The sequence below is a fragment of the Rhincodon typus genome, chromosome 2 (assembly GCF_021869965.1).
Source record: "Rhincodon typus isolate 14 chromosome 2, sRhiTyp1.1, whole genome shotgun sequence".
Taxonomy (NCBI): domain Eukaryota; kingdom Metazoa; phylum Chordata; class Chondrichthyes; order Orectolobiformes; family Rhincodontidae; genus Rhincodon; species Rhincodon typus.
The window spans coordinates 14,284,776-14,307,475 of NC_063333.1; the positions used below are offsets into that span (position 1 = coordinate 14,284,776).

A 22,700-nucleotide genomic window follows, 5' to 3' on the forward strand; every position below is an offset into this window, starting at 1 on the left:
CACCGCTGAAACCTCCCCTCCTGAACAAGACCGCCAGACCAGGAGACTGTCTTGCCAGGCCACAGGCCTATACCACCATTCCAGGTCATTGGAAGCCGCCTTGTTGCTGGGCCTGGGCCAGGAGAAGACGCCTGCCGCTGAAGTCATTAAAATAAGGTATGGTACCATAATGTATCATTTCGGACAGCTAAAAGTTTGATTTGTACAAAAGAATATAATAGTCCTACCTAGTGGTCAGAAAATATCATTACAGAGTGAAAACGAATGCAGGGAAATTAAACTAGAGGTAGGATGAGTAAAATTTGTGCTGTGAAACATGATTACCATTTGAGTTTTATTTTCATCTTTTTAAAGATGGATTACGAGGCAATGGGTACAATTGTTTGCAGTTATGATAGCATGCATCTGTTGTAGCTAGCACAGGTGAGTGAATATCGGGTTGTTGGCTCCATGCAATAATTACTGAATAAAGGTGAATCTGAGTAAATGATCTTATCTAAACAATTATGATTTAACCTAAAAATTGATCCTTTTGTTTTGACAGTAGTCTCATGGATTTGTGGTAATTCTGTTATACTGCCTTCTTTCTAATGGTTGGCTGACATACAATGGGACCTGAATTTTGAACGGTGCATGACAGGTAGGAAGTACACGAAGGTAGAAAATGGCAAAGGGTTGGCTCTGTTAATTAATGATGAGATTAGCACAATAAAGAGAGATAACCTAAATTCAGGAAACCAGAATGTAGAACCATTACAATAAAACAAAGAGCTGTGGATGCTGGAGATCTGAAACACATAAAAACAGAAACTACTGGATAAACTCAGCGGGTCTGGTAGCATCTATGGAGAGAAAACAGAGTTCGCATTTCAAGTCCAATGACCTTCCTCTGAAAGAAGAAAAGGTTTGAGATCAGAAATAATACAGGCAAGAAGGGTGGTGTTCCACATGGCAGGATGGACTCTAAAGGAACAAATAATGGGAGCTTGTCAGAAAGTATGACAATTATCAGGGGGATTTTAATTTACATAGAATGGAAAAATCAGATGGACATAAGTAGCCAAAATGAAAAGTTTATAAAATGTTTTCAGCATAGCTTCTTAGACTAGCACATTCTGGAGCCAACCAGAGAGCAAAATCATCAGACCTGATTTTGTGGAATTGATAAGATTAGTTAATAAGCTAATAGTGAAGTCACCCCAAAGTAGCAGTGATTATAATATGATTGAATATTATATTCAGTTTGAGGGAGAGAAGAGTGGGTCCAGGAACAGTATTTTAAACTGAAATAAGGGCGATTATGAAGGCATGAAATCAGAGTTAGTTAAAGTGGATTGTCAAACTCGGTTAAGTGATAGGTCAGCACAGATATAGTGGCAATATTTAAGGGGATATTTCAGTATTCACAGATTAGATACATTACAATGAGAAAGAACACTTCCAAAGGAAGGACATGGTGAACTAGAAATGTTAAAGATTGTATCAAACTTAAAGAAATAGCACAAGGATAGGTGGCTGGTCAAAATATTGGACAGAATATTTTAAAAAGACCAAGAATGACTAAAAGATTAATAAGGAGGGAAAATGCTTGAGTATATGAATAAGCTAGCTAGTATTATAGAAAGAGTTTTTATAGATATTTTAAACAAAGTTAAGTTAGTAATGATCTGATAGAAAGTGAGTCTGGAAAGTTCATAGGAAAATAAGGAGATGGCATGAACTCAACAAGTATTTTGTATTCGTCTTCATTATAGATGATACAAGTAACATCAAAGAAATAGCTGGAAACCAGGAAAATGAAATAAGGGAGGAACTCAAGAAAATTTCACAACCACCAGAGAATTGGTACTGAGCAAATTGTTGCAGTTTTGCACTGCAAAGTGGCCAGGTCCTAATAGAATTTACCCCAGAGTCTTAACAGGAGTGGCTTATGAGATAGTTGATGCATTGGTTGTTATTTTCCACAATTCCCTAGGTTCAGGTACATTTCTTTATATGGGAAAACAGCATATGTATTGTAACTCTTTCATTCAAAAGGGGAGACAGAAAGCAGGAAGCTACAGGCAGGTTAGCTTAACATTTGTGTTACGGATGATGTTAGAAGCTATTATTAAAGATGTTATGGTAGAGCACTTGGAAAATTTCAAGGTAATCAGGAAGAGTCGCTATGGTTTTGTGATCCTTTTGTAAATCTTTAACCAATTTATTGGAGTTCTTTCAGGAAGTAACATAAGCTGTGGATAAAGGAGAAATGTTGGATGTACTGTACTTAGATTTTCAGAAGGCATTTGATGCGGTGCCACATAAAAGGTTGCTGCAAAAAACTCATGGCATAACATATTCATGAAATCCCTACAGTGTGGAAACAGGCCAATTGGCCCAACAAGTCCACACTGCCCCTCCGAAGAACATCCCACCCAGACTATTCCCCCACCCCTGCACTTCCCTTGTCTATCCCACCTAATCTAAACATCCCTGGGCACTATGGGCAATTTAGCACAGCCAACCCACCTACCCTGCACATCTTTGGACTGTGGGAGGAAACTGGATCAGGCGGAGGAAACCCACGCAGACACAGGGAGAACGTGCAAACTCCACACAGACAGTCGCCTGAGGCTGGAATTGAACCCAGGGTCCTGGCACTCTGAGGCAGCAGTGCTAACCACTGAGTCACCATGCCACCCCAAATGTGTTAGAATGTGTAAAAGATTGGCTATCCAATGGGAACCAGAGATTAGGCATAAATGGGACTTTTTCAGGTTGCCAGGATGTAATAAGTCGTTTGCCATATGGAACACTACTGGGGCCTCAATTTTTATTTTACAATTTATGTAAATGATGTGAATGAAGGGACTGAAGGTACAATTACTTAAATTGCTGATGACACAAAAAGGTATGAAAGTAGATTGATAAGAGAACACAAGGAGGCTATAAAGGTAATGAGACAAAAAAAACTGCAGATGCTGGAATCCAAGGTAGACAAACAGGAGGATGGAAAAACACAAACAAAAACAGAAGTTGCTGGAAAAGCTCAGCAGGTCTGGCAGCATCTGTGAAGAAAAAAACAGAGTTAACGTTTCAGGTCCGGTGACCCTTCCTTAGAACTGATGGTGGCTGGGAAAACATCAGTTTATATGCAGAAAAAAGGGACAGGGTTAGGGTAGGGAGTAAACGATAGGACAGAGCCTAAAGAGAGAGAAGAGCAGTTGGATAGACAAAGAGTTGATAACAATCAGGCTGGGAGGGTGAATAGTTGTTAATGGGGACTATTAGTGACTAGCAACAGGGTGTGTGTGATGGCCGGCTATGTGGTAACAAGGCCTGGTGTGTGGGGTAGGGGGCTGGGACACGGGAGAGTTTAGGTCCTAAAATTATTGAACTCGATATTGAGTCCAAAGGGCTGCAGGGTCCCCAAGCGGAAAATGAGGTGTTGCTCTTCCAGCTTGCGTTGAGCTTTGCTGGGACACTGCAGCAAGCCTGAGACAGAGATGTTGGCCAGGGAACAGGGTGGTGTGTTAAAGTGGCAGGCAACAGGTAGTTCAGCATCTCTTTTGCGAGCTGAACGTAGATGTTCTGCGAAGCGGTTGCCCAGTCTATGCTTCGTTTCCCCAAGTTAGAGGAGACCACATTGTGAGCAGCGAATGCAGTAGGCTAGATTCTGAGTAGTGCAGGTGAAGTGTTGACATATGTTAGAGATAGTACACAAAAGGTTTATCAGAATAATACCTAGAAATGGGGCAAGTTGTCTTATTAGGAAAGGTTGGACAGGCTAGGCTTGTAATCGCTGGAGTTTAGAAGAGTAAGAGGCAACTTATTGAAACATGCAGGATCCTGGTCTTGACAACATATATGTAGGATTTTCCCTTTTGTGGGATCATTCAGAACTAGGACTCACTGTCTCAAAATAAGGATCACCCATTGAGGCAGAGGTATGGAGATTTTTTTCTCACAGGGGGTCATGGAAATCTATTCCTCAAAAGGTGGTGGAAGCAGAGTGTTTGAATATTTTTAAGACTGAAGTACTTTTGATAAGCAAGAGGGTGAAATATTATCAAGAGAAAGCGGGAATATGGAGTAATTAGAGCAACTGTACCTTATTGAATAGTGAATTAGATTGAAGGGCTGAGTTTCCTACTCCTGCTCATCATTCACTTGACCAAATGCTTGCATTTGACCAAAGTGCAATGCCACACACTGTTAGGACAGGAATTCATGTCAACAACTGAATGTGACCTGTAGGGGTAAATGGTTTCAAATCCTCAAAAGTAAACCAGCTGGGTTGATTTTTAAGTTTAATGTCCCGGTTGCAATGCAATGTAGCAGAAATTTGGGAGGGAGTTGGATGTTCTTGTCTGCAGCTGTTGAAATAGCTGATCACACCATCACCTCCTTCAACACCTCTGTTCTGTTATCAAACAAAATGGATACGACCATGGTTTCTCTGTTATCTGTTCAAGTGTAGTCAGAGAATCTTCTGCACACCACTGCACTGTTACCTTGGAGTCCCCAAAGGATCTATCGTTCACTCCCTCCCATTTCTCAATTCAATCCTTTATCTCAGTGTTCTTATCCAAAAACAAAATGTCAACTTCCTCACTCTGTGTCATGATCCCTCCACTGTCTCTGTTGTCAGACTGTTTGTCCAACGTCATCTTAAAAGTCTCAGAAGCAATCAGAGAAGGTTCATCATTATTAATCCAGAGATGAAAGACTTGTCTTTTGGGGACAGATTGAGTAGTTTAGGCCTATACTGGCTAGAGTTTAGAAGGACGGGAGGAAATTTAGTTGAGGTACAAGTTAAAAGGGGACTGTTAAGGTGTATATGCAGTGAATGCTTGCCCTTGTGGAGGAATCTAGAGTGGTCATAGATTTAGGATAAGGGGTGGCAGATTTATAACAGATGAAGAGAAATTACTTCTCTAAGGGTTGTGAATATGCGGAATTCACTATGCCAGAGTACAGTAGATGCTGGGACATTGAATAAATTTGAAGAGGAAATAGATAAATTTTTAATTAGTAATGGGTGAAATGTTATAGTGAACAGGCAGGAAACTGGAGTTGAGGCCAAGTTGAGATAGGCCATGATCATATTAAATAGCATGGCAAATTTGAGGAACTGAATTGCCTACTCCTGCTCCTAGTTCTGATATTTTGCATGAATTGAAATTTCCTTTTATTGGGGAGATCAAAGCCTTTATCTTTGAACTCTGAGAGTTCCCTATTCTAAACCACTCACTAGCCACTAGCTGGTTCAGGCTGCATCAGACTGTTCACCTCCTCAGTATTTTATCTGAGTGTTTCTGAGCAGCGCTATTAAAATAAAATCAGATTTCAGTCAGTCATCAAGCAGAGCATTTAAATCAAGGGATTTAGAAAATGATGTACTTTCATTGTTCTGTGCTACAGTGGTGCCTTAGGGCTTTCAAAATGAGTGTGTGAAGACACAAGTGGAGATAACAGAATTGAATATACAGAATAACCATTGGGGAATCAAAAGCTCCAATTAAAAAGAAAGGCAAGTAGAAACCTGAGTTTTATGGAACAACCTATAATTGATTAAGTCCAGGGTCACAAATGAATTGTGTCAGCCTTCCCTAGAGAATTCATTTCTGGAAAGCAATATAAAAGGAAAAAAGACTTGCATTTATCTGGCACCTTTCACAACCTCAGGCTGTCCCAAAACTTTTTACAGCCCATTTCAAATATAATCACGTTTAATAGAAACTCAAAAGATCTGCGGCACGGAGGAGGCTTTTTGGCCCTTGTGTCTGTGTGGCAGCCTAGAAACAATCATCAGACTTAATCACACTTTCCAACTCTACTCCTTCTGCCAATTACTTTAAAATCTATGGCCCCAGGTTTTTAACCTCTCTCCCAAGATAAACAGACTCTTCCAATCCACCCTATATAGAATGCTCATAATTTTGTACACATTGCTTCAGCCTCCACTGTTCTGAAGAAGACAAACCCAGACCATTGAATCTTTCGGAGCTGAAATCCATCAATCCTGGCAACATTTTTGGAATTTTCCTCAGTACTCGCTCTCTCCCTTTCTACCATCACATCCTTCCTGAAATGCAGAGATCTAGATGTAGTTTAGCTGGGGTTTACAGAGTCCTAGCAATAACTTCCCAACTCTTTGTTCCACACCTTTGTTACTAAAGAATTGCTGATGCCTTCTTTATCACCTTATCTAGCTGTAATGTAGAGACCATGGCAGCTAAATTGTGGCTAAAATGTTTATAAATGTGGCAACGACCTGATAATGAGTCAATAGGTCTACATTTCAACACTGGGAAAAGCAAAGTCTTTGCCTCCTATCCCTGGGTTCCCAATTCTGTCCCCCTCAAGATTTCAGGGCTGAATCAGATTGTTAATAAGCACCAGTTCTTATCTGAGTATTTCTGAGCTGAATTATTAAAATGAGGTGAAATTTTAGTCAGTCATCAAATAGAGCATTGAAATCACGAGACTGCGTGTATTGTGCACCTTTATTATCCTGTGCTACAGGAGTACCTTAGCCCTTTGAAAATGAGTGCAAGAAGACTCGAGTGGTAATAACAGCTGAATATGAGATATAACTCCAATTAAAAAGGCAAATATAACACTTAAACAAAAACAGCAATTGCTGGAGAAGCTGTGGGAAGAATGCAGAGTTAAAGTTTTGAGTCTGTTACTGCTTCATCAGAACTGTCAGTAGCTAGGAAAAAGTGCTGAAGCCAAAGTGTGTGTGTGGGGTGGGAGGTGGGGAGGTATGTGAAGGGAGAGAGGTGAGCGGATCGGTGGAGATGGAGCCCAGAGAGAGAGAGATATATATGAAAGGGGTAGGTAAGCATTGAGATTATGGAGAGCAGGATAAAAGAACAACTGAATAAGTGATAATAAGAGCTCAGAGAGAGAAAATGGGGTTAGATATGCTGATTGCGACCCATATAATGTGATAATGGGTGTAGGAATATGTGGGAGTAGATGACTGTGCTAAAGAAACCGATGTCATAACAGGAGTGGGGAGTAAAGCACGGAAAGATGGGATTGGGCTGAAACAAAAATAAAGTTGCTGGAAAAGCTCAGCTGGTCTGGCAGCATCTGTGAAGGAAAAAACAGAGTTAACGTTTCGGGTCCAGTGACCCTTCCTCAGAACTGATCAGGCTGTATAGTTATTGAACTCAATGTTGAGTCCTATTGGTTACAGGGTCCCCAAGTGGAAAATGAGATGTTGTTCTTTGAGCTTGCGTTGACACTCATTGGAACACTGCAACAGCCCTGCAACAGAAATGTTGGCCAGGGAACATGGTGGCATGTGGCAGGCAACTGGAAGCACCAGTCATTATCGCAGATAGAACATGGGTATTCTGCAAAGTGGTCACCCAGTCTTTGTTTTATCTCCTCAATGTGGTGGAGAGACTACATTTTGAGCAGCAATACAGCAGACTGGATTGAGTGAAATGCAGGTAAATCACTGCTTCACCTGGAAGGTGCGTCTGAGGTCTTGAGCATGGCAGCAAGAAATTCAGCCCATCGAGTCCACACTGACCCTCTGAACAGCATCCTACCTAGACCCAACGCACTACCCTATCCCTGTAACCCTACATTTCCCACGTCTAATCCACCCTATATTGAACTATTTGTGGTAGTTTGTAGAGAAGGAGAACTATCCTGAAGACATAAAAACCTAAGAGATAGAAGTATGAGTAGGCATTTGCTCCACAGCTTGATAAGATTGTGGCTGTCAGTGGGTCAGGACATATCCAGGGATGATGGAAGTGTCTGGGCCATTAAATTTGGTGAGGATGTCTATATCATGTCACTTACAGCATGTAAATCATAGAATGCCTACAGTGTGGGAGCAAACTATTCAGCCCATCAAGTTCACACCAACCCTCTGAGCAGCAACCCACCCCCACCCCCTACCGTATCCAAGTAACCCTGCGTTTCCAATAGCCAATCCACTTAATGTGCAAATCTTTAGACAGTGGGAGGAAATCCACACAGAAACGGGGATATTGTCCAAACTCCATACAGAGACTGTGGCTGGAATCGAGTCCGGATCCCTGGCGCTGTGAAGGAGCAGTGCTAACCACTGAGCCACTGTGCTGCCCATGAAGAGGGAGGAGGTAAATGGGAAGGTGTTACATCTTCTGCGATTGCATGGGAAGATGCTGTGAGACTGGCAGGAGATGTTGGGAATGGAGGAGTGTACCAGACTATCCCAGAGAGAAGAGTCCCTACAAAATGCTGGCAAGGGAGGGGAGAGGAACATATATCTGGTCATAGCATTCTGTTGGAGGTGACAGAAATGGCAGCTTACAATCCATTGGATACAGAACTTGGTGGGATACTAAGTGAGGACCAGAGGGACCCTATCATTGATGTGGGAAGGATGTAATTGTTGTGGGACTGCATAAGGGGAGAAAATATAGAGTAAAGGTAGCAGGAACAGGCAGATCTTCAGACATCCAGCATCCACAGTTCCTTGTTTTATATAAATAGAACGCTGAGTTTAGTTAGGAGATAAGGATTGGCCATAGCATCGGTGAACTCCTCAGCTCTTTTCTGAATAATGGCATAGGTTCTTTACATCCACTTCAAAGGAACGTTGGGATCTTGGGTTAATAACTCATTTTTAAGACTACACCTCTGACAGTGAAGTATCCAGTATTAAATTTAAAATGTTAGTGTAGATTCTGTGCTCATGCCTGTTACAGATGGGTAGACGTGGTGGAATAACGTTTTCCCTTTGCTCTTCAATTCTTGGGTTTCCTGCAACAGGATCTGCATTATGGCGGGAATGTTTTAAAACTGTTAGTGTTGTAATTTTAATAATAGACATAAGACAAACCGTCTGTAAGTTCAAATCAGAGGAAAAGATACATGTTTATTCACACAAGAATTCAAAATGTAAATTAAACATTCATTCCCTGAAACAGACAAACATACGTGCATAGAGTGAGGTGAATTTGAGAACGTACTCAAGTCATTAATAGCAAAAAGCAAAATAAAGATGCTTGAATGCATCCTTTTGGGATGCAGAGTTGCAGGCCTGGATGGGTTCTTTCTCATGGTTCTTTGGAGGTAAGTTGGATGTCTCTGGTTTTTCAAATGAATTTGTGACCAGGGTTCTGTAAAAACAAAATCCCTGTAAGTGAAGACAAAACTGGTTGGATCTAGCAGGGGTTCTTTCTTTATGTTGAAGAATGACTCCTTGGGTGTTTTGTTCCTTTAGACAGACTTATTTCTGATGTTTCTTGCAGCAGTATGATTTGATACCTGAAGTTAGTTTTGGTGTGACGACCTGATCAATACTTAGAATCACAGAATCCCTACAGTGTGGAAGCAGACCATTCTACCCATCAAATCCACACTGGCCACCTGAAGAGCATCCCACTCAGACCCACCCCCCTACTCTATTCCTGTAATCCCACATTTCCCACGGCTAATCTACCTAGCCTGCACATTCCTGTACAATATGGGCAATTTAGCACGGCCAACACTTAACTGCACATCTTTGGACGATGGGAAGAAACTGGAGCACTGGAGGAAACCCATGCAGACACAGGGAAAATGTGCAATCTCCATACAGACTATCACCCGAGGGTGGAATTGAACCCAGGATCCCAGGTGCTGTAGTTGGGCCAGCATTTATTGCCTGTTCCTAGCTGCCTTCAAGAAGGTGCCGGTGAACTGCGTTCTTGAATCACTGCAGTCTACTTGGCATAGGCAGACCTATAAAGCTCTTAGGGAGGGAACTTCATGACTTTGACCCAGTAACACTGAAGAAACTGCGATACATTTCCAAGTCAGGATGGTGAGTGACTTGGAGGGTAACTTGCAAGTGCTGGTGTTCTCATTTTCTGCTGCCCTTGTCCTTCTAGATGACAGTCATTGTGGGAACTGGAAGATGCTGTCTAAAGAGGTTTGGCAAATTTCTTCAGCACATCTTGTACATAGTACACATTGCTGCTACTTGGTGTTGGTGGTTGGAGGGACTGAATATTTGTGGTGCTATTCAAATGGGCTGCTTTGTCCTGGATGGTGTAAATCTTCTTGAGTGTTGCTGGAGCACTCCTTCAGGCAAGTGGGGGGTATTCCATTATACTCGTGACTTGTGCCTTGGAAATGGTGGACAGGCTTTTGGGAGTCAGGAGGTGAACTACTTGCTTCAGGATTCCTAGCATCTGACTGCTCTTGTAACCACAGTATCTACATGGCTTTCCAATTCAGTTTTTGGTTAATGGTAATGGGTGTTTCCAACACGACGTAAAATGTTGTCATTTTGCAGTCACTCATCCCTGAAGGGTCTTAATTAGTCCTTTTCTCATTACATAATACAAGATCTAAAATAGGTCTAGTTGGCTCCTCAACATACTGCTCTATAAAACCATCCCAAAAACACTCAGAAACATGACTTTAGCGCGTATTTGGGTTATCCAATCTATAAGGAGATTGAAGTCACCCATCATAATGGCATTGCCTATGCTACATCTTTCTCTCGTGTCCTGATTAATACCATTTTCAGTACTATTTGATGACCTATAAATAACTCAATTCAATGACTTCTGCCCCTTGCTCTTTCTTATCTTCCAACCAATCAGATTCTATACATTGCTCTTCCGAACTTCCGATCCTCCCTCATGAATATACTGATCAGATCTCTTATGATCAGCACACCTCCAGCTTCTTTTCCTTGCTGTCTGTCCTTCCTAAACGTGAAATATCCTTTAATATTCAGTTCTCAGTCTGGGCCAACATGTAGCCATGTTTCTCTGATGGCAGTTAGATCAAGTCCAAGTATCTCCATTTGTCTCTTTAGATCTTATACCTTCTTGAAAATGCTATGTGCATTCAGGTTGAGTGTCTTTAATTTTGTATTTTCGATATAATTCAGGTTTCGAAGCATATTCAATACTCAGCTTTGTTTCTCCTGTCTTCTAGTCTCCCCAGCATCTTTCTGACTTCCTCTTACCAACTTTACCTCTTTCCTATTTGGGTTCCCCTCAGGATCCGAACAAACTAGTTTAACCCCATCTCTTACCCCTACCCTGAATTCTCACTTTGATCCAAATTCCCACTGTCACTGTCACATTCAGTTAATGTCTCCCTCACTCCGAGTGTGAAGCTTATTCTCATTCCTGGGATGAAAGGCATTATCCAATAAGGACAGGCTGGGCCTGTTTCCATTGAAGTTTAGAAGAATGAGATGTGATCTTATTGAAACATCTAAGATTCTGACAGGACTTGATAAGGTTGAGACTGGATGTTTCCTCTTGTGGGGGAGACTTGAACCAATGGACAGAAATGATGAATATAGGTTTCCCTCTTAAGATGGAGATGAAGAGAAATCTGTTCTCTGACAGTTGTCAATTTACAGAGTTTTCTTCCCAGAAGAACAAAAGGAGGTTAGAGAATTGAATCTCAACAGAGTTCCTTACATTTTTGACAGACAAGGGAGTCAAGGGCTATGGGGGGTACAGACAAGAAAGTATTGTTGAGACCACAACCAGATCAGCCATGATATTATTGAATGGTGGAATAGGCTCGATAGGAGCAGAATTAGGCCATTTGACCTATGATCCTTATGCCCTTTAGGGAGAAAAATCTGGTATCCTTATCCAGTCTGGCATACACTTGACTTCAATGTGGGTGACTCTTAACTGTCCTCTGCAATAGCCTAGCAAATCATTCAATTCAACAAGAATTAGGGTTAGACAGCATATACCATTAAAGAATAAAGAGAAATCAACCCTCCAACTGCAGTCCTCTTTTTCGGTCCTGTTGCTCTCCCACTCCTCACTCCCATCCTGTTCCCTGCCTGTTACCATTACCAGTATCTCATAACCCGGGTGTTCTTCTCATCGTACAGAGTTTTATTGTATTCACTCATCCCTATGTCCTGCACTCCTTTTCAATCTTCATCATGGATAATCTAAGGCACCTATAATATGTGGTTGCAGTAAGGTGGCGGCAGAGTAGAAGGGCTGAGCCCAGGACTTGTCTGCTCCCATCTGCTTTCTTTCTTTTTCTTCCTCTTTTCTTTTTACTTTTTCTTTGTTTTCTTTTCTTTAAAGCCTGGAGAGTGACGGTGGCCAAGTAGATGATGAAGGAGGTCGTCTCTGGCAGTAGCTGCAGTAAAGGCCAGTGAGCGAGAAGCAGGTCCCAGGCTGACTCCCCCTGGACTTTTTATATACATGTGACAATAAATCTAAATCAAATCAAATCAAATCACCCCAAGTTCTCTCCCACAACGGTAGCTATCTCAACCATACCCCATTCCCACATGTTCCTGTAATTCATTCACAAAGACCCAGAAAAAGGCTGCAATTTAATTTAAAAACGTTACAACATTTGAATTACAATATATATTGTAAGTTGGATGCCTGCAAATGGGGAAGAAGCAGGCCTGTGAGTGAGACAGATAGAGAATGTCATTGAGACAGAATCCAAGATTTCACTGAGTGACTACCAAAACTAATGTTAGTTAATGTAAAATAATACATCATAGATAGATATTATTGCCAAATCTCACATAAGAACATTGGACACATAACTATGACCAGAGTCTTTTTTAAAAACAAATCTTAGTTGTGATGCTTCTCAAGCCAAAGGATAAGGCTATTTGAAACATTACTTTTTGGACATCGATATCTAAAACCTCTATCCATCACACCATAATGAACATTGTTAGTCATCATTTTAAACACAAGGAGAAATTTCAGATTTTGTTTTGAAATACTGCACTTTTTGAAAACAAGGACTATTGAATCAACACTTTTGTGTAAGGGATTTAAAGATTTTGCCACCTCAAGTCATAGGCTAAGGAGTGGTGTGTCTTGGAAGATTTTAGCCATATGATCTTTTAGAGAACATTAAGGACTACTGAGAAAAAGGCAAGAAAGCGGGGTGAATTAGACTGCTCCGACAAAGAACTGGCAAGGGCATGGTGATTTGTCGGGGCTCCTTCTGTTCTAAGGCAGTTATATTCAACAAACTGGGCTCAGCAATGAAAAGGACGGATTGCATTAAACAGCAATGTGATTGAATAGATTTTAATTTAAGCAATTCATATGAAATGCCTTAAGAACAGATTATAAATACATATAGAAAGTGAAAACTACTCAATTTCCAATTAGCTTACTTAAAATCCAATTTAGTATGACCAATTGGATCACCATCACAAAAAAAATACTCAAGTATTTCTGGCATTTTGTGACAGAGCGGAGTATGTTAAGGACATGTCCCAGACTTGCCTACCCACACAAAGAACATAAATGTTCAAAAACAGTCTTCAAGGAGATGTCTCGATAAGCTTCTTTCCCCGACAGTTTAGGCCAAATTCTGCTGGAGAATTCCCACTGAAAATAACAGAAACCCTCCACTTTATTCACATTAAGAGGGTTAAATCTCCACCTGACCTTGTTGAGGGTCACCAGGAAAAATGATGAATAGGCTTCAGTTAACTGGAACAATTAACAGCTTTAAAATAAAAAGGCATTTTCTCATTTGTGGGATCACAAGTGTCTCCTGTGGTCCTCATTGAGGAATGAATGTTTTAGGGTTAAAGAAACTGAACCCCGCCATCTGTAATAATAAAAGAACACCTGGACACAATACTGCCTCTTGGCTGAAGAGACACAATAGCAAATTCTTGCTTATTGTCCCATATGTTGTTCTTTGAGAAAATAAATCTTCGCTTGACCAGCTTTTGCCAGGATTTGCAGAGATAGGGTTTATACTCTGTAACTGCAGGGTGGGATGGCTGCCAGGTTGCAGCTGCAGCTTCATCTGGCCTAGAAGTTCCAGGCCCTGACCCATGCATCAGGGCTTGGGTGGTTGCTAGTAATACTAGTCGGTATTCGGTCAGCAGCTTCTCCAGACACTCAATGCAGTGCCTGAGATTGGCTTCCTGCTGGCTAATGCTCTCCCCGCCGTTAAGTCTGTCAATCCAATAGAAGGCTGACATGCTGTCCACAATAAGCAGGCAAAGGGCAGGATGGCTGCAAACCAAGCTTTCCAGTGAGTGCAGCAGTAGCAGCAGCTGGGAACTACTGCAGCAGTGAACAAGAAACAGACGACCCAGGCACTGTTTAACTGAATCCTCTGTGCTCTGCACTAAGCCATGTTCTAGAATGGTAACCAGGCGAAGCATGTCAAAATGGTAATCTGTGTCGATGAAAAGAACCTCAACCTGGAGACCACCTGTTGATTCTGGGAGAATGCAGGATGCCACCAGGTGATAAAGCATTTCTGTCTTTCCTGTTCCCTCTGGACCATGGAGTTCAACAGTATCTCCTGCAAGTATGCAGAAGCAAATGTCAGCATTAAACTTCAGAAAGCATGAAAGAATCTTTTAAAAGTTAATTCTCAAACAAACACCTTTTGTCCTTGATAACAGATTCCACAGTAATTACTCCAAAATCTACACATAAAGAAAAATCAAAGCAGAATCACTGAAATGGCCATCCATTTATTTAAATATTGCAATTAAAGCAATTACTGACAGCTTTTTTCATTACTGTACAGCTGAACCTTTCAAAACACAATAGTTCAAAGCCTTTTACTATTTCAGAATGTCATTCGTTTAGTAACATAAAAACAGACTAATTGAGGTTAAAATTTCATCAATTCTGTAGCATTCCCAGTGGCTGAACTAGTTAAGACAAGTGAGCCACAAAGGCCACGACAGCACACAGATTTGATCACTTAAAAAAAATCCAAAGAACTGTAAATGCTGGAAATCAGAAACAAAAAAAAACAGAAATTGCTGGGAGAACTCAGCAGACCTGGCAGCATCTGTGGAGAGAAAGCACAGTTCATGTTTCGGGTTCAGTGACCTTTCTTCAGAAATGTTCTGATTTTTCCCGCAATTACTGCTTTTGATTTGATCATTCATTTGTATTGAGGTAGCGAAATGAATCAGAGATATGGTCTGGGCACTGCAGCTGACTTGTACCTCAGGCTTAGGTTTAAATAGGGTTCCTGTGCCAGTAATCTTAGCTGGAATTGCAAACTAGCAATATTGGGCAAAGACCAGACTAGGCTTCATTGTCAATGTGCTCAGTGTGCTGGCATGCATATAGCCAGTTGCAGTAGATATTGATATATCCTGTAACAGTAGAACTATACCCAGAATGAAGAGAAGGCCAAATACAAAGAAAGTCCTTTCAAAGCTGCATTCCCTCCCCCAACAATGGTTTAAAAATCTAAAAATAAGCATTTCTATTGCGTTTGCTTCATGAAGCTGCTACTATAACCTGTACTGGTACTTTTGATCCGTATTGGTATATTACTCTCAGATCTAATATAACCAGCTAGCAAGATTTCACACTTAATAGTGACAGGTGAGACAACTGATATAGTCCTTTACATTATCTAGGGGCTTCAAAATACAATGCTCCATCCTCACCAAACTCACACAGAGAGAAATTGGTGCATTCACAACAACATACATTTAGCACGGTCCAGTTAGGCAATTGTGAAATAGGCAAACCAGGAGAAGCTGTACATGAGTTAGTCTGAAGGAAGACGTTTGCAGGTTACTATGGGAAAAAGACCCTGCTCTGCAGAACAGTAGAGGCTGTAACAGATTAAATTCCCATTATCTCCGAGTTTGGATTACTGAATACATCAGATCTTTGGACAAAGTCAATGTGAATTTGGGGTAGACAAAACTAAAAGACAGAACTTGAATATAATTGACATCTTTCATGATCTAGGGGTGTCCCAAAGAGCACAACAGCCAAAGAAATACTTTTGAAATACAGTTACTGCAGTGGGGTCAAGAATTAAGACATCTAATTCGCACATAGCAACTTCCTGACCATAAAAATGAGATAAAAGACAAGATGGTGTCCCAGAAATTCAATCGTGCTGCTCTTATTTTACAGGCAGAAAAAGGTGCGTAAGGATTCAATGTGGTCAGTGCTGTGTGCTGGGTATGTGCTATTGGTCATGTGGAATCAGGCTTCAATTAAGATGTGCAGGTTGCTTAGTGAAAGTGTGTAAAAGGTTTATACAATATTCCAAAACGGGTCCTAAGCTGGTTGGAAGATTCTTTTGTGAATTGGGCTACCACAACATCTGACTCAACTCATGATTCATGTGAGGATCCCGCTCAATGCTGCTTTAATGGTTCATTTACATCCATACAGACTGCTTATCATTGACCCAACAGCTCAGGTCTCTGGCTTAGACCTTCACTGAAGACAGTGGACAGTGCTCAATTGAATCCACACACCACACGGACAATGTGACCATGTACTCTACAAATGGATGATAAGGGATGATGTGGTCACGGGTCATTGACCATGGAACACATCAATTCAACCTGGTCAGCTGTGTAAAACACGTAATTCCTCCATTCAGCACCTCAGGAGGCAATTGAAGATGCATAGGAACCGGTAACCCAACCACTGTCTTGACCTGGAACTTACAGGGATGGGTAATATATGACGGTCTTGCCACTGATGTCATTACCCATGAATGAATAAGGAAAAAAAAATCTCATTATCTGTTTTAACTGTCAAATGATACCAGTATTTGCTCTATTTAACTTCTGGATATTTCTGGGCTTAGTTGATGATTCTATGACGAATTAGGAGCAGATGTAGGCTATTTAGCCCCTCATGCCTGCACCACGATTCAATAATATTGTGGCTGATCAGTTTGTTTTCAATTTCACATTCCCACCTTCCCTGATTAACTTTTGACTCCCAGCTCCACTGTAAAAATGTTCAAGGATCCTACTTCCATTGCCTCCGGAGGTGGAGAGTTCCAAAGTCATACAATTCTCGAGGAAAAAAAAATCCTCAACTCTATCCTAAAAGGCAACCCCTAACTGTGAAACAATACCCTTGACTTTGGACTCATCCACAAGAGGAAACATTCTTTCCATGTCCACCTTGTCAAGAATGTAAGGATTTTATACTTCAATCTAGTCATTCCTCACTTTTCTAAATTCCAGTAGAAACAAGCCCATTCTGACTACTGGGATTGCCTTTACAACTAGAAGACAAAGTGAAGAAAAAACAGCCGGGGCACTGCATAGGGAGTTTCCAAGGAGCAGTTTTTGCTTATCTTTACTAAGGAGGAATACCTCAGCTGCCTTCCCTCCACTTCACCAAGACGGCCAACATTGAATTATGTCACCGGTTACAGCCATATCTGGGTAAGGGCAGCATTGTGTGTGGCTGATATGGTCACCATGGCTCTTTGCATTTGCAAGATAGATTCCTTCCAGGCTGCAACAGATGAAATCAGCAACATCTCCCAGTTTGCTGAGCAGCGCTGTGTCTAGGGCAGGATAGAGCTCTCCTGTGCCAGAAAAAAAAACCCTACCTCACCTTTCTAATTGATAGGGCAGAACAGCATGACAGAACTCAGCCTGCATTTCAAACTTCCCTTCTGTTCAAGGTGCCACAGACTGCTTTCACATTTTTACTTCCTTCAGCACCTCACTGGAGAGAACGTGTCTCTACTCCCATAATAGCTTGGCTTGTTTCAAGTCACAGGTAGTGCATTATATAGGTCTATGTCTCATTTTCTGGCAGCAGTTGCCATTCATTCACCTTGTGCCACACTTACTTCCAGCAGGTTGTCAGGTCAGCTACATGCTGCAGTGACAAAAGATCAACCCTTAAGTCATGGTCAATGAAACTCATATGACCTACGCACTGCTACAAAGGCAGTGAGAGTCATGTCGTTACCAGAAATTTTATACAGACTGTCAGCATGCTCAAGCTATGCTCCATCTTTCTGAGCAGGTTGCACTATACTCCTAACCATGCTGTTAGATAACAGATTATCCAGAACCAGGGTGACAGTCCAAGAATATGGGGTAATCCATTTAGGACTGAAATGAGGAGAAATTCCTTCACCTAGAGAATTGGTTTCCTGTGGAATTCGCCACCACTGAAAACTGTCGAGGCAAAAACACCGTGATTTCAAGAAGAAGTTGGAGATAGCTCTTGGGGCTAAAGGGATCAAAAGATATGGGGAAAAAGCAGGGACAGGGTACTGAGTTGGATGATCAGCCATGATCATAATGATTGGTGGATGAGGCCTGAAGGGCTGAATGCCCTACGCCTGCTCTTATTTTTAGGTTTCAATGTTTCTTTCTACTTTGGGATACTGAAGGAACAAGCCTTAGCATAAAGCTGGTCAGCAAGAAATGCAGTAGGAGGAATGTCAGCACAAAGTGGAGGAAGAGCAGCGGGTACCTTGACTTACCGGTACAAGGTCAGGGGGAGGTGGTGGTGTAGTGGTAATGTCACTGGATGAGCAATCCAGAAGCTCAGACTAACATTCTTGGGTTACAGCGTCAAATCCCACAATGGCAGATGGGGAAATCTGATATAAAAAGGTGGTTTATTAGCAACCATATAATCACTGTTGATAGCCATGCTAATATCCTTCAGGGAAGGAAACCTTACCATCCTTACCTGGTTGGCTTTCACTTGGCAACAATTCCACAGAAATTTGTTTCATTTTTACCTGCCCTCTGGTTGGTTAGGAATGGACAATAAATGCTGGTCCAGACACAGAAGCCCATAGTCCATTGACGAGTTAAAAAAAACCCCACAGCTCCAGCAGCCAATAGCTAACATCCCAGCCAAAAGCACTTCCTTTGAAATATGCCTCCAATCTTCAATGTACCAAACAATTAATCATCATTGTCTTTACTATCATCATTTTTGTGTTCAGCTTAATGGATTTTGTCCTCACTTCGTTACAAAGTAAACACAAACATCGAAACCAAAACTAAAATAAAACATTTTTCAAACCGAACTCCACTTATGACTAATATTTATCTGAAGTAATAAAATCACTCGCAATTTCTCAGAGCTTGTCAGGTTAGCTTGTATATCTATCCAACAATGTGTTTCTTGAGTGCCTATACCTTGTGAGGTGGAAGTCTGCTGAGTTTCCTCCAAGGACACCTCAGATGACTCTGGTTGGTGACCTCGAGCAGCTGTGGGTTCCATGGGCCCAGGTGTAGACTGCAGCATCTCAACGCAGACCAGGGCACACTGGTCCAGTTGGCTGTATGGCACTAATTAGGGACTGGTGGAGCAGATGGTGATGAAGGAGGCATCTTCTTGACAGTGAGAGGACATAGTAATTCTGGTGGGAGGTAGGAGATTCACATCAACAACTTGAGGTGGAGGTAGGAACCAGGTTATTTTCCTCCTGTCCACTACCTGCATGAGGGTATCTAAAGCATATTCAGAGAGAGAACAGAAAGTGCTGGAGAAACTCAGCAGGTCTGGCAGCAACTGTGGCGAAAGAACCAGCTAACATTTCATGTCTGATGACTCTTCATTAATACTGCAGCGAACTGCATCGCAGAATCAAAAAATCTTGTGGGGCATTGGGGGCTGGGTTATGGATCAAGCTACAGCTAGTGCAGCAAATTTCTCCTTCTGAAGCATTCCACTCATCAGCAGTGGGAATGGACCTCTGGTTTGAGGCTGTATTGTAGTGGTAATATGCACATATAATTTCCCATTATAAATCTCAATTCCTTCCCTTCCATTCTTTTGCCAAATAACATGTATCCAAAAAGCAGCACTGGCTGCAACTTATCTGTGTGTAATGAGTTGCCAAACACATTTCATGTGCTCCCCCATCCCACATGAACAGGTGCATGCAGGGTGTTCCATGCCTCCTACATGCTAATTCTCTTGGTCCATGTTATGTAGTAATGTTGATTGGCAGATAAAATTGTCTATGTCACTAAGGGAGCTCTCCTGCTTTTCTTTGAATACTGCTACAGGATCTTTTATATAACACCTCATCAGATCCTCAGGAGGTGCAAAACACTTTACAATAAATTCATTTTTCACTTACTTTCACTTAGGCAAATAAAACAGCTAATTTGTATACAGCAAATAACTAAAACGCAGCAAACTACGATGACCACATATTTTAAAGAAGTGTAAAAATTTCTACTGTCCTTAATTCTTCACCTCTCGCTGTCCTTCTCCTCAGGTAAGCATATAAAAATCAACAAAGGTATAATACCTCATCACTCTTGTGGTGCAGTGGTACTGTCCCTAACTCTGAGTCAGAGACCTGGGTTCAAGTCCCAGCTGCTCCAGAGATGTTTACTAACATGTCTGAACAGGTTGGTTATCAAAATTAAATATGCAAGCCAATTTTTTTTTTTTTTTTTACAGCAATGAGACTGTTATCTGCTTTTTAATTGCTTAGTCAATATCATATCACTTGCCCCACTTAATGTCCCTGACTTCAATTTGTTATTTCTGGTAAAACCACTTTGTCCATGCAGTAAGGTTTCAGCAGGGGAAGAAAAAGGCAGCAAAAACAAGGTTGGCCCAAACTAAGCACTTGACCAATGCAAACCCTTGCATGCTTACTAAGTTTTCAACTGAGCTAATTTGCTGGTACCACTGTTAAACATATTTAACGAGGCACATTTTTTAAAAAATGCGGCCTGTGCCAACATACCAGATGTGAGGGGACTAATAAAATTGAAAAACATTCTTCCACTCTTGCTTTTTTTTTTACTTAACCTGTTTCATAATGTGAAAGAGGAGCCAGTAAATGATCTTTTTATACAAAGATTTATGAGAAGCAGGAGGCAATTGGTCCAGCACTGTGCATATGTCAGCACTGCTGACAAGACAATCATCAACTCAGTTGTTTTATAGTTCATTGGGGGAAAATAAATAAAGTCAAGCTCCTATCTTCTGCCATCAATTCTGGAAACCCCCTGGTGTGGCAGTGTATTTTGTGTAGCTGTGTTATTACACTGGCAAGCTACAGCAGAATTATATGTTGATTCAGCTTACATTGGACAAAATAAGCAAGGTATTGGACAGCAACAACAGAATAAATTCAGGCACAGAAAAATAATTTTGAATAAACTCCAGGAATGGGATGATGTAGTAAGGACACATTCTGGAATTCAGACCCCACTGAGGAGACAAATATTATCAGCTCTCTGTGGGGATCCTGCTTGAAATGAGATTCAGCCAGCTCAATTCAACTACGATTAATCAGGAGTCCAGGGAACAAAACGGCCGACACAACAGCTATAAAGGACAGCTGCTGTTAGAAGAGGCCATATCATTATGGAAAATTATGCATTTTAAAGAGTGGCATCTAATTTTGAGACAGTGTTCAATTCTCTAACCTATATTGTTCCTGATCTAGGAGCACCAAAGGTATTAAAAAAACCCTGAAAAATATTATTTTAAGGGCTTCTGATTGCCATGCAAAACAAGCAATTTTTAAACTTTAAACCAAAAAAACGGCATATGCTGGAAATCTGAAATAAAAACAGAAAGAGAAACTCAGCAGGTCTGGCAGCAGCTGTGGAGAGAGAAACAGAGTTAATGTTTCAAGTCCAACATGACACTGCTTCAAAACTCAAGTTTTTTAAAACCATGTACAAAATATTGCTAGGTTACTTTTGGAACACAGCAGGAATGCAGTTTTAATCTCATTTAATTTTGGGCTACGCCAAGCTACGCCTGCCTCTTTGTAGGTTACGTGGAACAATCCCTCTTCCGTACCTACACCGGCCCTAAACCCCACCTCTTCCTCCGTCACATTGATGACTGTATCGGCGCCACCTCGTGCTCCCACGAGGAGCTCGAACAGTTCATCCACTTCACCAACACCTTCCACACCAACCTTAAGTTTACCTGGACCATCTCTAATACCTCTCTCCCCTTCCTGGACCTCTCTGTCTCCATATCGGGCAACCACCTAGAAACCGATATTCATTTCAAGCCCACCGACTCCCACAGCTACCTAGAATACTCCTCCTCCCACCCACCTTCCTGCAAAAATGCTATCCCCTATTCCCAATTCCTTCGCCTCCGCCGCATCTGCTCCCAGGATGAGGCATTCCACCCCCGTACGTCTCAGTTGTCCTCGTTTTTCAAGGACCGTAACTTCCCCCCCTCAGTGGTCGAGAACGCCCTCAACCGTGTCTCCCACATCTCCCGCAACTCATCCCTCACACCCCGTCCACGCAATAAGAACCAAAAAAGGATCCCCCTCGTCCTCACGTACCACCCCACCAACCTCTGGATCCAACGCATCATCCTCTGACACTTCCACCATCTGCAATCCGACCCCAGCACCAAAGACATCTTTCCCTCCCCACCCTTATCTGCTTTCTGGAGGGACCACTCTCTCCGTGACTCCCTTGTCCGCTCCACACTCCCCTCCAGCCCCACCACACCCGGCACTTTTCCCTGCAACCGCAGGAAGTGCTACACCTGCCATCATACTTCCTCCCTCACCCCCATCCCAGGCCCCAAGAAGACTTTCCACATCAAGCAGATGTTCACCTGCACATCTGCCAATGTGGTATACTGCATCCGCTGTACCCGGTGTGGCTTCCTCTACATCGGGGAAACCAAGCAGAGGCTCGGGGACCGCTTTGCAGAACACCTACGCTCGGTTCGCAATAAACAACTGCACCTCCCAGTCGTGAACCATTTCAACTCCCCCTCCCATTCCTCAGATGACATGTCCATCCTGGGCCTCCTGCAGTGCCACAACGATGCCACCCGAAGGTTGCAGGAACAGCAACTCATATTCCGCCTGGGAACCCTGCAGCCCAATGGTATCAATGTGGATTTCACAAGCTTCAAAATCTCCCCTCCCGCTACCGCATCCCAAAACCAGTCCAGCTCGCCCCGCCTCCCTAACCTGTTCTTCCTCCCACC

General features: G+C 42.0%; 1 protein-coding gene across 2 annotated transcripts in view; it reads right to left on the reverse strand.

Annotated features, from left to right (window-relative positions):
- Window positions 1–11,586: 11,586 nt before the first annotated feature.
- The window catches only part of xrcc2 (X-ray repair complementing defective repair in Chinese hamster cells 2), a 134,685-nt gene continuing 123,571 nt past the window's right edge, over window positions 11,587–22,700 (reverse strand). For both annotated transcript variants that reach the window (XM_048612264.1, XM_048612270.1), the window contains exon 4: window positions 11,587–14,286. In XM_048612264.1, the coding sequence (XP_048468221.1) occupies window positions 13,553–14,286 (734 nt within the window). In that variant the 3' untranslated portion in view covers window positions 11,587–13,552. The remainder of the gene's footprint in view (window positions 14,287–22,700) is intronic.